This window comes from Myotis yumanensis, unplaced genomic scaffold, assembly GCF_028538775.1.
Source record: "Myotis yumanensis isolate MYYU_CA2020_CCGP unplaced genomic scaffold, mMyoYum1.0.hap1 SCAF_9, whole genome shotgun sequence".
Lineage (NCBI taxonomy): Eukaryota > Metazoa > Chordata > Mammalia > Chiroptera > Vespertilionidae > Myotis > Myotis yumanensis.
In genome coordinates this window covers 10,986,864-11,004,953 of record NW_027223760.1, presented here as the reverse complement: position 1 = coordinate 11,004,953, position 18,090 = coordinate 10,986,864, and the positions used below count along the sequence as shown (strand labels likewise).

Here is an 18,090-nt window from a genome sequence, read left to right as displayed (position 1 = left end):
AATCTATGTTCATCAGGAATATTGGCCTATAATTCTCTTTCTTTGTAGTGCCTTTATATGGTTTTGGAATTAGGATAATGCTGGTCTCATAAAAAAAAAATTGGAAGTATTCCTCCCTCTTGAATTTTCTGGAGTAGTTTGAGGAGAGTAGGTGTTAGTTCTTTGAATGTTTGGTAAAACTCCCCCGTGAAGCTGTCTGGACCAGGGTTTTTGTTTGCAGGTAGTTTGTTTTATTACCGATTCAATTGTATCAGTAGTTATTGTCCTATTCTTGTTTTCTGATTCTTCCTGACCTTTGGAAGACTATATTTTTCTAGGAATATGAACATTTTGTCCAGTTTGTTGGAATATAGTTGTTCATAGTCTTTTTTACAAACCTTTGTATTTCTATGGGGTGAGTTATTACTTCACCTCTTTCATTTGTGATTTATTGGGTCCTCTCTCTGTTTCTTGATGAGTCTGGCTAATGGTTCATCAATCTTGTTTATCTTTTCAAAGAACCAGCTCTTGGTTTTATTGATCTTTTATATTGGTGGTGGTTTTTTTTTAGCCTCTATGTCATTTATTTCCACTGTGATCTTTGTTATTTTCTTTCTTCTTCATACTCTGGGCTTTTCTTATTGTTCTCGTTCTAATTCTTTAAGTTTAGTGAAGATAGCTCATTAAAATTTTTACTTGTTTTTTTTGAGGTAGGCTTCCCTCTCAGGACTGCTTTCACTGTGTCCCATAGGCTTTGGATCGTTGTGTGTTCATTTTCATTTGTTTCAGGATATTTTATTTCTTCCTTGATCTCTTTGGTAACCCATTGATTGTTTAATAGCATGCTATTTAACCTCTATGTGTTTGAATGTTTTTAGTGTTTTTATTGTAGTTGATTTCTAATTTCACACCATTATGAACGGAGAAGATGCTTGATATGATTTCAGTCTTATTGAACTTGTAGAGACTTAGCTTGTGTCTTAAAATGTGGTCTGACTTTGAGAATGTCCCATGTGCACTTGAGAAGAATGTACATTCTGTAGCTTTGGGGTAAAATGTTATGAAAATGTCAATTAATTCCATCTGATCTAGTGTGTCGTTTAGGATTGCTGTTTTCTTCTTGATGTTTTGTCTGGATACTAATATCCAGTGATATTAGTAGGGTGTTAAAGTCCACTACTATGATTTTATTTGTCGATTTCTCCCTTAAAATCTTCCAGAAGTTTTTTAAAATATATTTGGATGTTCCAGATTGGATGCATATGTTTACTGGAGTTATATCCTCTTGTTTTATCTATCCCTTACTATTATGAAATGGCTTTCATTATCTCTTGTTATGGCCTTCACTTTGAAGTCTATTTTGTCGGATATGAGTATTGCTACCCCAGATTTTGTTTCATTTCCATTTGTTTGGAAAGTTTTTTTCCATCCCTTCATTTTCATTTTGTGTGAGTCCTTTGTGCTGAGGTGGGTCTCTTGTAGACAGCACATATATGAGTAATGTTTTCTTATCCATTCAGCTAACCTATGTATTTTGATTGGAGCATTTAATCCATTTACAATTCAGGTTATTATTGATAAGTACTTCTTTATTGCCATTCTTATTCTTTATACCTGTGTTCTTCTCTTTCTCTCTACTTCTTCTTCTTACAACACTCCCTTTAGCGTTTCTTGCAGTGCTGATGTGGTATGTTAATAAACTCTTTTAACCTTTTCTTTTTTATCTGCTAAGCTCTTTATTTCACCCTCCATTTTGAATGCTAACCTTGATGAATGTAGTAATCTTGGGTTCAGTCCCTGGGTTTTCATTCCCTTCTGGCCTGAAGTGTTTCTATTGAGAAGTCAGCTGACAGTCTAATGCAGTGGTTTTCAACCTTCTGGCCCTTTAAATACAGTTCCTCATGTTGTGACCCAACCATAAAATTTTTTTCGTTGCTACTTCATAACTGTAATGTTGCTACTGTTATGAATCGTAATGTAAATATCTGATATGCAGGATGGTCTTAGGCGACCCCTGTGAAAGGGTCATTCGACTGCCAAAGGGGTCTGTCTCGACGCACAGGTTGAGAACCGCTGGTAATGGGAGCTCCTTTGTCGGCAACTTTCTGTCTATCTCTTGCAGCCTTTAAGATTCTTCATTTGGCCCTAACCAGTTTGGCTCAGTGGATAGAGCGTCGGCCTGCGGACTGAAGGGTCCCAGGTTCGATTCCAGTCAAGGGCATGTACCTTGGTTGCGGGCACATCCCCAGTTGCGGGTGTGCAGGAGGCAGCTGATCGATGTTTCTAACTCTCTATCCCTCTTCCTTCCTCTCTGTAAAAAAATCAATAAAATATATATATTTTTAAAAAGATTCTTCATTTGCCTCTAGTGTTTGCCATTTTAATTATTATGTGCCTAGATGTTGGTCTTTTGGGGTTCATCTTGATTGGGACTCTGTTTCCTGAACTTGAGTAACTTTCCTTCACCAGATTAGGGAAATTTTCTGCCATTATTTCTTCAAACAGGTTCTCTATTCCTTGCTTGGATTCTTCTCTTTCTGATACCCCTATATGTGAATGTTGTTATGTTTCATGTTGTCCCAAAGCTCTCTTCCTGCTTTTTAATTTTTTTTCCATTTTCTGCTCTGAATGGGTGTTTTTTCCTACCTTGTCTTCTAATTTGCTGATTCAGTCCTCAGCTTTTTCTAATCTACTGTTGAATCCTTCCAGAGTGTTTTTTTATTTCAGCTATGTCATTCCTCATTTCCAATGGATTCTTATTTATTGTTTCAAGCTCTCCTTTCATGTTAGTGTAGCTCTCACTGAGACCCCTATAATTCTCATTAAGTTGCTTGAAGTTCTCACTGAATTGTTTGAGCACCCTTATCACCATTACTTTGAATTCTTTATCTGACAAATTCTTTACCTCCATTTCATGTAGTTCCTTTCCTGGTGATTCCTCCTTTTTTTTCATTTGGAGGCTGTTTCATTGTCTTCCCCTTTATGCTTTCTCTTTGTTTTTGTTTCTGTATATTAGATCAAACTGCAATGCCTCCTGGACTTTGTGGAGTGGTCTTATGCAGTAGGTGTTTTATGGGACCCAGTGGTGCAATCTTAGGTCTCCTGAGCTGGGTTCTCTAGCAAAGCTCCTTACTTGAGTTATTTGGGTTCTCCTGGTATAGTTGGGTGTTGAATGGTATTGTCCCATTCATGGAAGGAGTCTTCTCTCAGGCTGGCTGACTATGTGGTTTACTCCTGACTACGTCATGCATGCTTTTGTGGAGGTGCTGACTGAAGGGAACAAAATACAACACAGCAAAATAAAAAACAAAAGAAACAAAAGAAAAACATACACAAGACCCCTACAGCACCAACAAAAGTAACCCTAGAGAAGAGAGAATTAGGAAAGAGAAAAGAGAGCAAGAATGATAGATAAAAGAAAGAAATATGAGAAAACAAAACAACAAAAAAAATAAAAGTACAAACAAAAAAACAACAAAAGGGGGGGGAATATGTAGATGCAGAGCTGAAATAAAGAAAATAAGAATAAAGAATTAGGGAAAGAAAATGGTTTAAAATAAAAGAGGAAGAAAAGAATTAAATGAAAAGAAACTTTTGAAAAGGAAAAAAGATGAGGAAGAAGAAAAAGTAAAGAGAAAGAAAAGAGAAAATAAAATTGAGTAGTGAAAAAAATTAAACAAAATTGGTAGGAAAAAGGCACAAGAAAATTAGATATATGAACAAAACAATAGAGACTAGCATAATAATAAATCAATAAAGCAGATAGATAAAGAAGATTTAAAACAGGGAAAAAAGAAAGGAAAAATCAAATAAATAAAAGAAAATATGGAAGAAAAAAGAGAAAATAAAAAAAAGTGAAGTGGCATTCATTGCAGCAGATTTTAGTGCCCCAGGGGGCTCCCTTTCAGTCCTACTCTTCTGTTCTGTCTGCCAATTCTGGGATTCCTGTGAGGTACTTAAGGGCTAACCACTGTGAGGAACTGTTCTCCTTTGGCTTTCAGCAATCTGCTGAAGCTCCAAGTGATCCACCATTTGTGTCTGTCTCCACAGGCCTTGGCTGCAAGCAGGAGGGGCCATCTGCCCTGTAAAGTAGGTTTGTTAACAGCATGGGGCCCAGGGCTGGGTCAGCAAAGTTCCCTGTCCCCCAGGCTTCACCTCTGCCCGCCTTTGCCTGCTAGCCAGCTGTCAATCTTAATCACGCAAAAGTCTGTTCATGAAAGGGCTTTGGTGGTGGTGGTGGTGGCGGGGGGGGGGGGGGGGGGGGGGGGGGGGGCGCGTGTATTATTTAGCTTTCAGGGAAAGTGGTGGGTATGTTTCCAAATATTACTCTGCCCTCAGCTGAAAGAGATCCTTGTATGAAGACCAGGGGGTCAGCTGGAAACCTGGAGTTTTCATTAGCTCTCCAGTGTGGGCAGTGTGCCAGTCTGGTTCCCAGGATAGTGGGGTGGACAGCCCTCTGCCAATCCAGTCACTGAAGCTCGTGAGAGTGTTCAAACCTGTAGGCTTGGCCTCTGCTTTTGTTTCCCATGAAAAGGCCAAAAAGCAGGGTGTGACATGCAGAGATCCCAAGGTAGGACAGGCTGTATCAACTAAGGCGGGTTTTTTTCCTTTTTCTGCCCTCTGGCTACTGGGAACAGCTCACTCCTCTCAGGAAAAAATGGCTGTTTTGGTTTGGGGGCCTAGGACCAAATACTCCTGGCTGCTGCTTTTCCACATCTCTCCACAATGCTTCCCACCCTAGCCTCTCCTTAGGCATCTCAAGTCCACACCTCCCTCCCTGCACCAAATCCTTGGGTGAGTAGCTGCAAATGAAAACTACTGTGCTCTGCGTTTCAAAAAAGAAAGAATGAACACTGTGCTGGCTTTCTCTACAGCAGGCTTCAATCTACCAGCTCCAGACTCTGCTGTGGCCAGCAGTCCTGCCGCCTTTCATGGCTGGATGTTATGTGGGCACTGGTCTTGGCTGCGGTGCTCCCAGCTGTGGAGCCCAGCCTGAGTTCCAGGCCTCTATCTTCTGAGGGAACAGACCCGCCCGCAGCTGGGATCTCCCTCCTCATTCTCGGCCTGGCACTCCTGGAAGCTGGATCAGTTCCAACCTCACCCTTCCTACGGGTCTCCAGGTGTGTTCTGTCCTTTCTTGATATAAGTCTCCTCCTCAGTTGGACCTCAGTTAGTAAGCCCAGGGGAATGTTCTCTAATTTAGTTTTATTTCCAGTCTGGCCCTGGCAGGAGGTCTGCCTCTTCGGCTGCCATTTTTTCTCCTTCTCTATAATTTCTATTTCTTTTCACATCCAATCCATTCCGTAATTCATTATTCAATTGGTTCTTGAGAAGCTAATATGTGCCTGGCACTGTTCTACTGAGATAAAAATAGTAAACAGATTTCTTAAAAATTCTTTCCCACCTGAAAGTGACATTCTAGTGAAGGGAGAAAATAAGCAGGTAAGTAAATACACAGACTGTCAGGTGGTGCCTAGCTCCAAGGAGAATAAATAAAGAGGAAAGGATGTTAGGGAATATAGACGTGGCAGGCAGATGCAATTGTAAACAGAGCTGTTAATGAAGGTGGGATAGGGAAGGCATATGGTCAAGATAACATTTAAGCAGAAACTGAAGCAGATCAGGGAGTGTGTCCCCAGAATGTCTGGGAGAAAAACATTCACGGAAGGGTTCCAGCGAGTGCAAAGATCCTGAGGTGGGAGTGAGTCTAGCAGGTTCAACAAACAGCAAGGCCAGTGAACACGTGGCAGAAACGAGGGCTGGTCTGCCTAGAGCAGTATAGGCCACTTTTAGTTTAAATTATGAGACGAGAGACTACTGGACAGTTTTAAGCCAAAGAAGACATGATCTAACTTATGCTTTAAATGGCTCACTCTTGCTCCTCTGTGGAGAGTAGATGCAAGGGGATAAGAGTAAAAGTGTCAGACCAGTTGGAAGGTTATTACAACCCAAGTTGAGATAATGATGGTTTTAGATCAAGAGGCTGGCTGTGGACACAGTAAGAAGTGGTAGGATTTTAAATACACATTTAAAGGTAAAGCCAATATAATTTACAATAGTCAAATCCTGTTGATTCTATGTCCAAATATGTCTCAAATCCATCCACTTCTCACTGCCACCCCCAATTCCACACCCTCATCTGTTCCTGCCTGCATTACTATTATAATTGCTTACCTGTTGCCATTCTTGTCCTCCATTCTCAACAATGTACCCAATAATCTTACAAAAATGTAAGTTAGATCACATCCCTCCTCTGTTTTACATCAATGGCTTCCCCTGTACTTAGAATGAAATATAGATGCCTCATTATTTCCTTCAAAGTCCTAAATGACACACTTCCCACCTGCCTTTTCAAATTCATCTCATTCTGATCTTCTCTTTACATACTAAATGTAAACTCTCCAGTTTCAGGGTTTCTGCATTAGCTCGTACTCTGTAAAATCATCCCCTGATATTCACACTTCAGGTCTCAGCAATAATGTTACCTCCTCATGGATACCCTCCTAGAGTAATTATCTAAATTGGCCCTGCTCCAGCTACCCTGTGTCATAACAGCCTTAATAGTTCCTTCATAGCACTTACCACAGTCTGTAACTATCGTGCAAGGCCCCTCTCCCCACTATAACCATTCCACTACAGCTACAATTGTTGTCTGTCTTATTATCTACTATGCTTAGTGCCTAGAACTCAGTTTGGCACCTTGTAGGCAGTCAAAAGATACTTGTTTTTAGAAAATAAATCCATCATTCCTTCTTCTCTTCCCTCCTCCCCTCCCCTCTCTGGCTCATCACCTTACCACTTCCTTGACTATCCCTCATGTTCCTGGCATCCCAGTCTTTCTATTTCACTCACCCAACAACACCTGACTTTGCATCAACCCAGATATCTATCATTTCAGGCCAAAGGACACAATATTTGGTTTGGAGGAACAACTAAAATATAATTTTCTAAAAACAAGTATCAGATGCATTCAAAAGGGAAAAAACTACGGTATATATGCAACTTCATTTTTTATAAACCTAATGGTAACCACACACAAAAACCCCCAAACCAAGACATATAGCTTAAAAAAAGAGGAAACAGAGTAAAGATGTATGGAATACCACCAAACAAAGACAGAAATATAAAGGAAAAGAACCAATGGAGGCACAGGCTACTGGAAAACAAAAGATAAAATGGCCATAGGTAGTCCTCACGCATCAATAATTACCCTAAACGTAAATGGTCTGAATTCACCAATAAAGCAGCACAGAGTAGCAGAGTGGATCAAAAAACAAAACTCAACCATATGATGCCTACAACATACACATGTAAGCTGCAAAGACAAAGGTAGATTCAAAATAAAAGGGTGGAAAATGATTCTCCAAGCAAATAACATCCACAGAAAAACAGGTGTAGCCACACTTATATCTGACAAAATGGATTTCAAGATAACAAGAGACAAAGATGAACACTTTATAATGATAAAGGAAACACTACTACATCAAGAAAACATATCTTCACCACCACCACCACCACCACCACCACCACCACCACCAAAAAAAAAAAAAAAAAGAAAACATATCTTAACATATATATGCACCCAATCAGGGAGTACCAAAATATATTAAACAGCTACTCACAGAACTCAAGGGAGAAACAGATCAAAACACAGTCATAGTTGGAGACCTTATACTCCATTGACAGCTCTAGACAGATCAACCAAACAGAACATCAATAAAGACATATCGGCCTTAAATAAAAGACTAGACCAAATGGACATAATTGACATTTACAGAACCTTTCATCCCAGAACATCAGATTATACATTCTTCTCCAGTGCACGTGGAACATTTCTCAAGGATAGACCATATGTTGGATCAAAAACCTAGCATGAACAAATTCAAGAAGATTGAATTCAAGCATATTCTTTGACCATGATGCCTTAAAATTAGACATCAATTGCAAAAAGGAAGTAAAGAAACCCACAAATACATGGAGATTAAACAACATACTACTAAAAAATGACTGGGTCTAAGAAGAAATAAAAGATGAGATAAAAAATATATATAGACACAAATGAGAATGACAATACAACATATTAAAACCTCTGGGATGCAGTGAAAGCAGTAATAAGAGGGAAGTTTTTATCGTTACAGGCCCATCTTAAGAAACGAGAAATTCCAAGTAAACAACCTAACATCATATCTTAAAGTACTAGAAAAAGAAAAACAAAGGCAACCCAAAGTCAGCAGAAGAAAGGAAATAATAAAAATTACAGCAGAATTAATGAAATGTAGAACAAAAATACTATGCAAAAAAAATCAATAAAATAAAGAGCTGGTTCTTTGAAAAGATTAATAAAATTGACAAACCCCTGGCTAGACTCACTAAGGAAAAATGGAAAAAGATCCTATAAACAAAATAAAAAATGTGAGAGAAGTCACCACAGATATCATAGATATACAAAGTGTCATACTAGAATATTATAAAAGACTGTATGTCACCAAATTCAATAACCTAGAAGAAATGGATAAGTTCCTAGAAATATAATCTCCCTAGACTAAATCATGAAGAATTGGAAGATCTAAATAGAATGATAAGCAGTGAAGAAATTGAAACAACCATAAAAAAAATTCCCCCAAAACAAAAGTCCAAGACTAGATGGCTTCACCAGTGCATTCTACCAGGTGTTCAAAGAAGATTTAAAACCCATCCTTGTCAAACTTTTCAAAAAAATTTGAAGAAGAGGCAATACTTCCTAACACATTCTATGAGGCCAATGTAACTCTGATACCAAAACCTGGTAAAGATAACACAATAAAGAAACTATAGACCAATATCTCTAATGAATACAGATGCAAAAATCCTAAACAAAATACTAGCAAATCGAATACAACAGTACATCCAAAAAAATAATACATCATGATCAAGTGGGGTTCATTCCAGGGGCACAAGGATGGTTCAACATACACAAATTAACTACATAATTCACCACATTAACAAAAGAAAGGATAAAAATCATATGATCTTATCAATAGTTGCAGGAAAAGCATTTGATAAGATACAACATCCATTTATGATTAAAACACTCAATAAAATAGGAATAGAAGGAAAGTACCTCAACATAATCAAGGCCATATATGATAAACTCTCAGCTAATATCATACTCAATGGTGAAAAAAAAAAAGACTCTCCTCTAAGATCAGGAACAAGAAAAGGATATTCATTCTCACCACTCTTAATACAGTGCTGGAAGTCCTAGCGAGAGCAATAAGACAAGAAAAATAAATGAAAGGCCTCCAACAGGGGAAGAAGAAGTCAAACTGTCACTTTTTGTGGACCACGTGATTCTATATAGAGAAAACCCAAAGATTCCACCAAAAAACTTTTAGAAACATTAAACAAATACGGTCAAGTTGCAGGATACAAAATCTATGTGCAAAAATCCATTGCCTTCCAGTATACTAACAACAAAACTTTAGAGAAAGAAATGAAGAAAAAAAAATTCCTTTTGCAATTGCAACCAAAAGAATAAAATACCTAGGAATAAACTTAACAAAGAATTACAAAGCATTATTAAAAGAGATTTGAAAAAGACACAACAAAATGGGAAAATACCCATGTTCATGGATTGAAAGAACCAACATAGTTAAAATGGCCATATTACCTAAAACATTATACAGATTTAATACAATCCCCCATCAAAATCCCAATGTCATTTTTTTAAAGAAAAAAGAATGAGAAATCATCAGATTTGTATGGAACCACAAAAGACCCCAAAGCAATCCTGAGAAAAAAGAATGAAGCTGGAGGTATCACACTACCTGACTTAAAATTATACTGCAGAGCTACAATAATCAAAATAGCATGGTATTGGCAGAGAAACAGACACACAGATCAATGGAACACAATAGAGAGCCCAGCTATAAAACCACATGTATATGAACAGATAATTTTCAACAAAGGAGCCAGAAACACAATGAAGTAAAGATAGTCTCTTCAATAAATGGTGCTGGGAAAACTGGAAAGCCACATGCAAACAAATGAAACTGGATTACAGTTTGTCCCCATGTACAAAAATTAATCCAAAATGGATCAAAGACCTAAATATAAGATCCAAAACAATAAGTTACATAGAAGAAAATATAGGCACCAAACTTATGGTTCGTGGTAGTAGAGAACATTTTGTGAACTTGACCCCAAAGGCAGGGAAGTAAAGGTAAAAATAAATGAATGGGACTATATCAAACTAAAAAGCTTCTGCACAGCAAAAGAAACTGTCAATAAAGCAAAGAGGCAGCCAACCAGATGGGAGGTGATATTTGCAAACAGTAGCTCTGACAAAGGTTTAATTTCCAAAATATATAAATAACTCATAAAACTCAACACCAAACAAATAAACAATCCAATCAAAAAGTGGGCAGAGGCCCTAGTCAGTTTGGCTCAGTGGACAGAGCGTCGGCCTGTGGACTGAAGGGGCCCAGCTTTTATTCCAGTCAAGGACACATGCCCAGGTTGCACACTCGATCTCCAGTTGGGGGCGTGCAGGAGGCAGCCAATTAATGATTCTCTCTCATCATTGGTGTTTCTCTCTCTCTCTCTCCCTCGCCCTTCCTCTCTGAAATCAATAAAAATATATATATATTTTAAAAGTGGGCAGAGGACCTGAAAATATACCTCTCCCAAGAAGACATATAGGTATATGACAAGATATTCAACCTCACTGACAATTAGGGAAATGCAAATCAAAACTATAATGAGATACCACCTCATACCTGTTAGAGTGGCCATTATCAACAAGACAAGCAATAAACAAGTGTTGGAGAGGTTGTGAAAAAAAGGGAACCCTCACTGCTGATGGGAATGTAGGCTACTACAACCACTATGGAAAGCAGCCTGGTGATTCCTCAAAATTAAGAATAGAGCTACCATATAATCCAGCAATTCCTCTCCTGGGTATATACCTGAAGAACTCGAAATCATGTATTCGCAAAGATATATGCACCTCTTTGTTCATGGCAGCATTATTCACAGTGGCCAAGACATGAAAACAACTTAAGTGTCCTGCAAGAGGACTAGATAAAGAAGATGTGGTCCATATACACAATGGAATACTACTCAGCCATAAGAAAGGATAAAATAACACTATTTGCAACAACATGGATGGATCTTGAGAACATTATGCTATGTGAAATAAGTCAGTCAGAAAAATCTAAAAACCATATGATTTCACTCATATGTGGGATATAAAACTAACACCCATGAACACAAACAGCAGTGTGGTGTTGCCAGAGGGAAGGGGGTAGGAGGGAGAGGGGATCCTAAAATAAGGTCACAGGAGATTTGACTTTGGGTGGTGGGCACACAGTACAATATACAGATCTTGTAACATAGAAACCCATACCTGAAACCTATATGTTCATGTTGACCAATGTCACCCCAATCAATTTAATAAATAAATATTTTTTATAAATAAATAGGTTATATAAAGTTTGGTAATAAAATCTGGAAATTAATATACCAGGCAAATATCAATCCAAATAAGCTAGAGTAGCCCATCTTATTAATACAGGTTAAAAAGAAAATCCAGGCAGAAAAATATAAGGGACAAAGGGTATTATATATCATCAGAATAATCATCAGCATAAGTGCTTCTGACAATATACCCTCAAAATACATGCAGCAATAATTAATGAAACATGGAAAAAATCAGATAAATAAACCATTGAAAGTGAATGTTCTATCATATCCCTCTCAAACACTGAAAAAGCAAACAGACAAAATAAACTAAGATACAGAAGATTTGAACAACATGGTTAATAAAGCTCAAACTAGCAAATAATACAAACTTTGATAACCAACAGGAACCACATAACTTTCGAGCACAGATGTAACTTTTATGAAAACTAACTATGTACTAGGCCTCAAAAATTCTCTCTATATAAAGATATGATCTTTGTTCTCTAAGCATGATGTAAAAAATTATTGACAAGGGGAAAAATATAATATATAGGACAAGATGAAAATATAAGGCAATAAAGAAATACTTAGAATCAAATGCAGCTAACTGTTCAACTTAAATTGGTAATAAAAAAAAAGCAAACAGAATAGAGGAGAAGGAGAAGAAACAAAACAGTACTATATGGGCAGAAAATGCTGGGGAAAAGTTGAGACTATAAACCAAACCAAATCCTAGCTCTTTTGAAAAGATTAATAAAATAGACATTCCTCTAGCAAGATTAATCAGAGAAAAATAAACAAAAAGGCAAATAAACAGAATATAAAATGAAAAGGGAGAAAAAATAACAGTATTTTTTAAATCATGGAATAACAGTATTAAAAGCTATATGCAACAAGTATAGTCTCAAAACAGCCTAATACAGAGAAACATGGGAATAGTCATGTATCACTGATGAAAATTTACACAATCATAAGAGCCATTCTGGAGAGTGTACTCTCCAGACATACTGAAATCAAACATGCACATGCTCTAATACCCAGCAATCTTACTCCCAGGCATACACTGTAGTGAAAGCCTCTCACATGTCTATAAGGATGTTCACTGTAGCACTGCTGGGATAATGGAAAATTGAAGGTAATTGGGTCCTTTTAATTTACATTATTCTAAAAATAAATGTTCCCATTTATAATGAAGGTAGAAAATCAGTATAATTAAACCAGTAACAAAGAAGTGTCATACTCAACAAGAAGCTGGGAATCAAAGGTCACAGGTACAAAGCTCTAACTGGGAATTTGTATGCCATACTTTTGATTCACCAATTCAAATATTTTTTGACTGTGTCTTTGTACAAAGTACTGTGCAGAAAAACAAATATCATACCAGCACTCAAGAAGCTCTAAATCTAGTGAACTTCAATTACCCTTTTGTATGCTTTAAAAATTCAGCTCAAAAAACCTGTCTCTCTCTCTGTTCATTTAGCCCTAATCTCTCCTTAATGAAGGGATCACATGAGTAAGTGATTTGAGATAAACACTGAATATAGGAATAACTGGAAAAAAGAGGTCAGGAGAAATGGTACCATATTATCTCAAAACTGACATGTTTTCTTTAGTGAGGGAGCTCCACAGAAGATGCTCGAATATTAAGCATCCCCATGAAAGCTTAGTTCTCGTATGGAAACTTAGGTAAGATATAAATCAACTCTGCTCAAAATCCTTACGTGATTAGGTATGTATTTGTAGGAACAAAGAAAAGGGGGTAGAAAAATATATATTGAACGATGAGTGTTGGTTACTTCAATGAGAAAGCATGGTAGGAGTGGAGGGGATATATATCATAACTTCCTTCTTTTTGACTTGTTACGATGAATATAAATTATTTCTGTAATTTAGTAGGACACCCATGGTGTGTGTAAATTAGATGAAATGGTCTATGTAAACTTCTTAATAAATGTCTGGCACTTGGTAATACTCATGTAACTTACTGATAGACAAAAACTGAACTAGAGAAAATGCTGAGGATGCAGGAAGGATCCAAGCCCAGGAATGAGGTCATTGCAGTTTTCTCTGGCTATTTTTACAAAGAGCCATAACTGAGAACACAAGATGGATGATTAGATTATTACATTTTCAATTAAAAATAGCCCGGCCTATGTGGTTCAGTGGTTGAGAGTTGACCTATGAACCAGGAGGTCACAGTTCAATTCCCAGTCAGGGCACATGTCTGAGTTACGGGCTTAATCCCCAGTGTGGGGCATGCAAGAGGCAGCTGATCAAAATGAATTTCTCTCATCACTGAATGTTTCTATCTCTCTCTTCCTTCATCTTTGAAATCAATAAAAATATATTTAAAAATAATAATAATAGATGCTGCCCTGGCCAAGTGGCTCAGTTGGTTGGAGAGTCATCCTGGAGAAAAACAAATATCATACCAGTAAAAAAAAAAAAATTGAATTGGTGAGTCAGAGCTATGGCATATAGATTTATCATCTTTACCAGTGAGGCTGTGCATGGGTTTGACACCGTCAAAGGCATATAGAACATGCCTTTAGTTGATGCATGTAAGGAAGTTTCAGAAAAAGGGAAAGTTTATACAGAGTATCTATATTTTTATATAGGATCTGATGTTGTGGGTTGAACTGTGTCCTCTAAAAAGACATATTAACATCCTAACCCTTGGTGCCTGTGACTGTGACCTTATTTGGAAATAGGGTCTTCGTAGCCGTAATCAAGTTAAGATGAGATCATAAGTCCAATTCTAAATCCAATAGGTGGGTGTCCTTATGGAAAGATGAAAATCTGGACACCGAGATACAGGTACACAGGCAAGGGGGTACCGCCATGTGAAGTAATGCACCTAAAAGTCAAGGAGTGCCAAGGACTGCTGGCAAGAGAAGATGTTTTCTTAGATCCTTCAGAGGAAGGCTGTGTGACCCAGCTCACCCTGGACTCTGGACTACTGGTCCCCAGAATGGTGAGAGAACAAATTTCTGTTATTTAAGTCACCCAGTTTGTGATACCACAGCCCTAGGAAATGAATACAGCTGGTCATAAACGAATCACAGGTTGGCTTTAAGCTAAATTTAGGTGGGTGGATTTTTGGACTCCCTGCCCAGCATTTATTCCACTGCATGAAGACTTTCCCCTAAGATCTATATTTGAATTAGGTCAGTAAATGGATTTGTAAGTATAAAATAGTATTAAATAAAAATCAAACCATAGTAAAGATGTATTGGTTTTAATCATATGAAATTTTATATGCATATACTAAAAATGATGAAAACCCGAATAAGACTGATGGAAAACAACTGGAATTAAAATCTTCCACGTTTGTTTTTCCTATGAAGTTGCTTGAACATATAATACAGAAAATCAACAAAATCTGCTCTTCCATGTGTGCCTGTACTAGGCTAATTAAGGGTTAAGAAAAAATAATAAATATAAAACACCTGTTCAAGGCTGAATGCAGCTGTGCCAGGTTAAGATAAAGACCCCGTCCTTCATAAAATTCTCAGCTCTTTCAGAGCTGGTGGAACTGGTTGAGTTTCTCTGCTATATCAAGGGATGAAACTTCTGCAAGTTAAAAAGCTTGAGGGCAAGTTCATGTCTCTGCAGAAATCTTTTCTTAAAATTAGCACTTATACATTATAACAAACATTATTTAAATTTTTCTGTCAACCACAAGAATTAAATCCTGAGAGATCCCTTTACAGTACATCTATCACCTTCAGTCCAATAAAACCACTTCAGAATCTCTCTCCTCTTGTTCCTATCCTCAGGTCTGGGGACGATACTGCTACTGAAGGAGGAGCCGGAATCCACGCACACACCTCACTTAGATGCTATGACCTGCAGAAATCACCAGGCATGGGCATGGAGTGCAGGCCTCGCCCCTACAGAGACTGGGCGGGGGGGACTCACAGGAATCACTTCCTTTCCAGAGACAAGTTGAGAAAAGACTCACTAGGTCTGCATAGTCTATATCTATACTCAAACCCAAAGCTGAGATTGGAGAAGATACCCCTTCTTCCTGGTCCCTCAGTTCTTTCATTTTTATAATGAACAGTTACCTAGTCTCCTAACCCAGAAGACAGCAGAAGGAAATGTTGATCAAGGTTTTCGGAAACTGTATTTAAAAAGGAAATGGTTTATAAATAAAATTAACACTAGTGTTAGTTTCTTTATGTAAAGTGTTTATTTTTTTTAAATGTAGGAGAGTTTATCAACTGGTTTCTCTTAAAAGCACTGCTTTGATTTTAAATTACATAATAACAGCCTCCCTTGTTCTCCTTCATTTTGAAACTCTACTAATAAAGTATCCTGACTCAAGAATCTAGGAAAATACTTGAAATGACTACAATACAATCAGATTATAATATTATTAAATTTAAGGGTAACAAATTGATCCATAGTTTATTCAAACCTTCCTAACTATTACACATAAAAAAAAGTCAGTTCTCTAAAATGGCTGATCTCATTCTTGGCTTCCAGCTATAGTCTCAAGAGTTTAATAAGGACATCTATTGAGATTTCTTTAATATGCCAGTCACTCTATTAAAGATTTTGCATGTATTATCTCATATATCACTTGGGTTGCGGGTGAATTTCCCGCCAAAATATAAGATGGCGCGTTAAAATGCCTATATCTTTTGAAGTATGGGTTCGATTGAAATGAAATATTTGGTAACACGCAGTTATAATCGGCCCGAGTTTACACGTTTCCCGCACTCCACCGCAAATCTATATGAACCGAGTTTAAGACGGCTCCCACGGAGTACGCGCAATTCACGCGAGCCGACTTAACTCGTTTCCCGCAACCCAAGTGATTTAATCTTTGCAACAATTCCAAGTAGTAGTTATTATTATTTTATTATGTTACTAGTGGCCCAGTGCATGGATTTGTGCACATTGAAAGAAAATTAATTAGAAGGTGGCCAGCAGGGCCGGACACACCCTGGAGCCAACCTCCGGTGGTCCCTCCCCGCTGGTTGCACCTGGGGTGGTGCTGGGGGTTGAAGGGTGTCTGTGGAGTGAGCAGGGTTCCTCCAGCAGATGGCGTCCCTTGTCCTGGCCTACGGGGATTGGGCCAAAACCAGCAGTCCAACATCCCTCAAGGGGTCCCAGAGTGCAAGAGGGCACTCTGCAAAGTTGCTGTCACTCGGCAGCTCCTGTGTTGAGCATCTGTCCCCTGGTGGTCAGTGCATGTCATACCTACCAGCCAGTTGGCCGGTCGCTTAGCCTTTCATACATATAGATTATTGGATTGTTATTGTTATTCTCTTTTTTACAGATGAGGAAACAGGGCATAGAGAAGTTGAGTATCTTGCCCAAGATCATTCATTTAGTACGTGGGGAGCTAGAGCTGGACCCTAGACAGTCTGGCTCTAATGCCCATGGGACCACCATACCATGACTGGTATTCTCTGCTATAGCCACTCAGTGGGCTCCTCCTTCTCTCTCTAAGTCAGGTTCATTGCTATGTTCCCAAACCATAAATTCAAACTCACATCTCTCATCATTTTCACTGCTTCCCTGGTCCTCCCAAGTCTTCTGGCACACATTGCTAGCCTTCTTTTGATGTAGACCAAGACATTGGTGTCTCGTCCTGAAAAGGAAGATATAGAACACCAAAATTAAAAAAAAAGAAAAGAAACAAGAGCTTTCAGCTGATCAGCAGGAAGAAATACAGAGGCCCATTTGCCAGGCCTTTGAGGTAAAATCTCAGATAGAAAAGACTGCTCCTTAGTTTTTCCTTACTTCCAGGAAAACTGACAGAGTAAAGTCAAAGTCCTTAGAACTTCCAAAGGTCAAATCATGTGACTGACTCTCTAATCCATGCTTTTGAGTTAGGATGTTCAGTATTTGATAAATAAAATCATCTGCCACCAAGTGCTGGGAAAACGAACATACCCACAATGCATGCGGTTTACAAGCAAGAATTCCACATTCTGCAAGTGTGCATACTTTTGGTAAAGAAGCAAGAGGTGAATCTCAGGTTGCATCCTAATGAACATTTTTTTTCCTTCTTGACATTAAGTCTGGAGAAGCCTCATTTTGAACTTCTGTTTTATATTATTTTTTCCCAAACATTAGTGACATCATAATCATCTCCAGGTCCCCAAAGCAGTCGATTTTAGATGGCAATGTAATACATTCCAGATATGACAACACAGTATGCAACAAAATGAAAAACTTACCCTAGTGTTAGAGAAAGCACTGACAAGCTAAACAGTTATAATAATAGTCACCAAAATGGCTCTTAAAAAGTACATTAACAACTTCTTATCTTAATCTTTTATTTAATTATATGTCCTTTTGGGTATGTTTCCAGACCAGTGAGAACATACATGTGCTTAATCCTCAATAAAATTACCATGTTTGTGAAAAATATGACACACCTGTTATAGATTAAGTACATGTACAATATGCAGCTATTAAAAGATGTTAAGGCTAAAGTCCTAACTTCTCAAATTTTAAACAATGAGAACAAGATGTGTGCTGAAAATCTGCCAAGTACCTACAAATTATTTTAAAGATGTGATTATATTTTTTCGATATATTAAGGCAATAGGTTGAAAGGATTTAATATACAGAAGAAAAGAAATAAAGAAAATTTCTTAAATTATAGGCTATGTAATTTTATGTATTAATCCTCATTTAGTTCACAAA

General features: G+C 37.8%; 1 protein-coding gene across 5 annotated transcripts in view; it reads right to left on the bottom strand.

The window, feature by feature from the left end:
* The window catches only part of ST7 (suppression of tumorigenicity 7), a 296,978-nt gene that overhangs the window by 104,223 nt on the left and 174,665 nt on the right, over positions 1–18,090 (bottom strand). For all 5 annotated transcript variants that reach the window (XM_070423767.1, XM_070423769.1, XM_070423768.1 and 2 more), the window contains one exon: positions 16,929–17,026. In XM_070423767.1, coding sequence (XP_070279868.1) covers positions 16,929–17,026 — 98 coding nt within the window. The remainder of the gene's footprint in view (positions 1–16,928; positions 17,027–18,090) is intronic.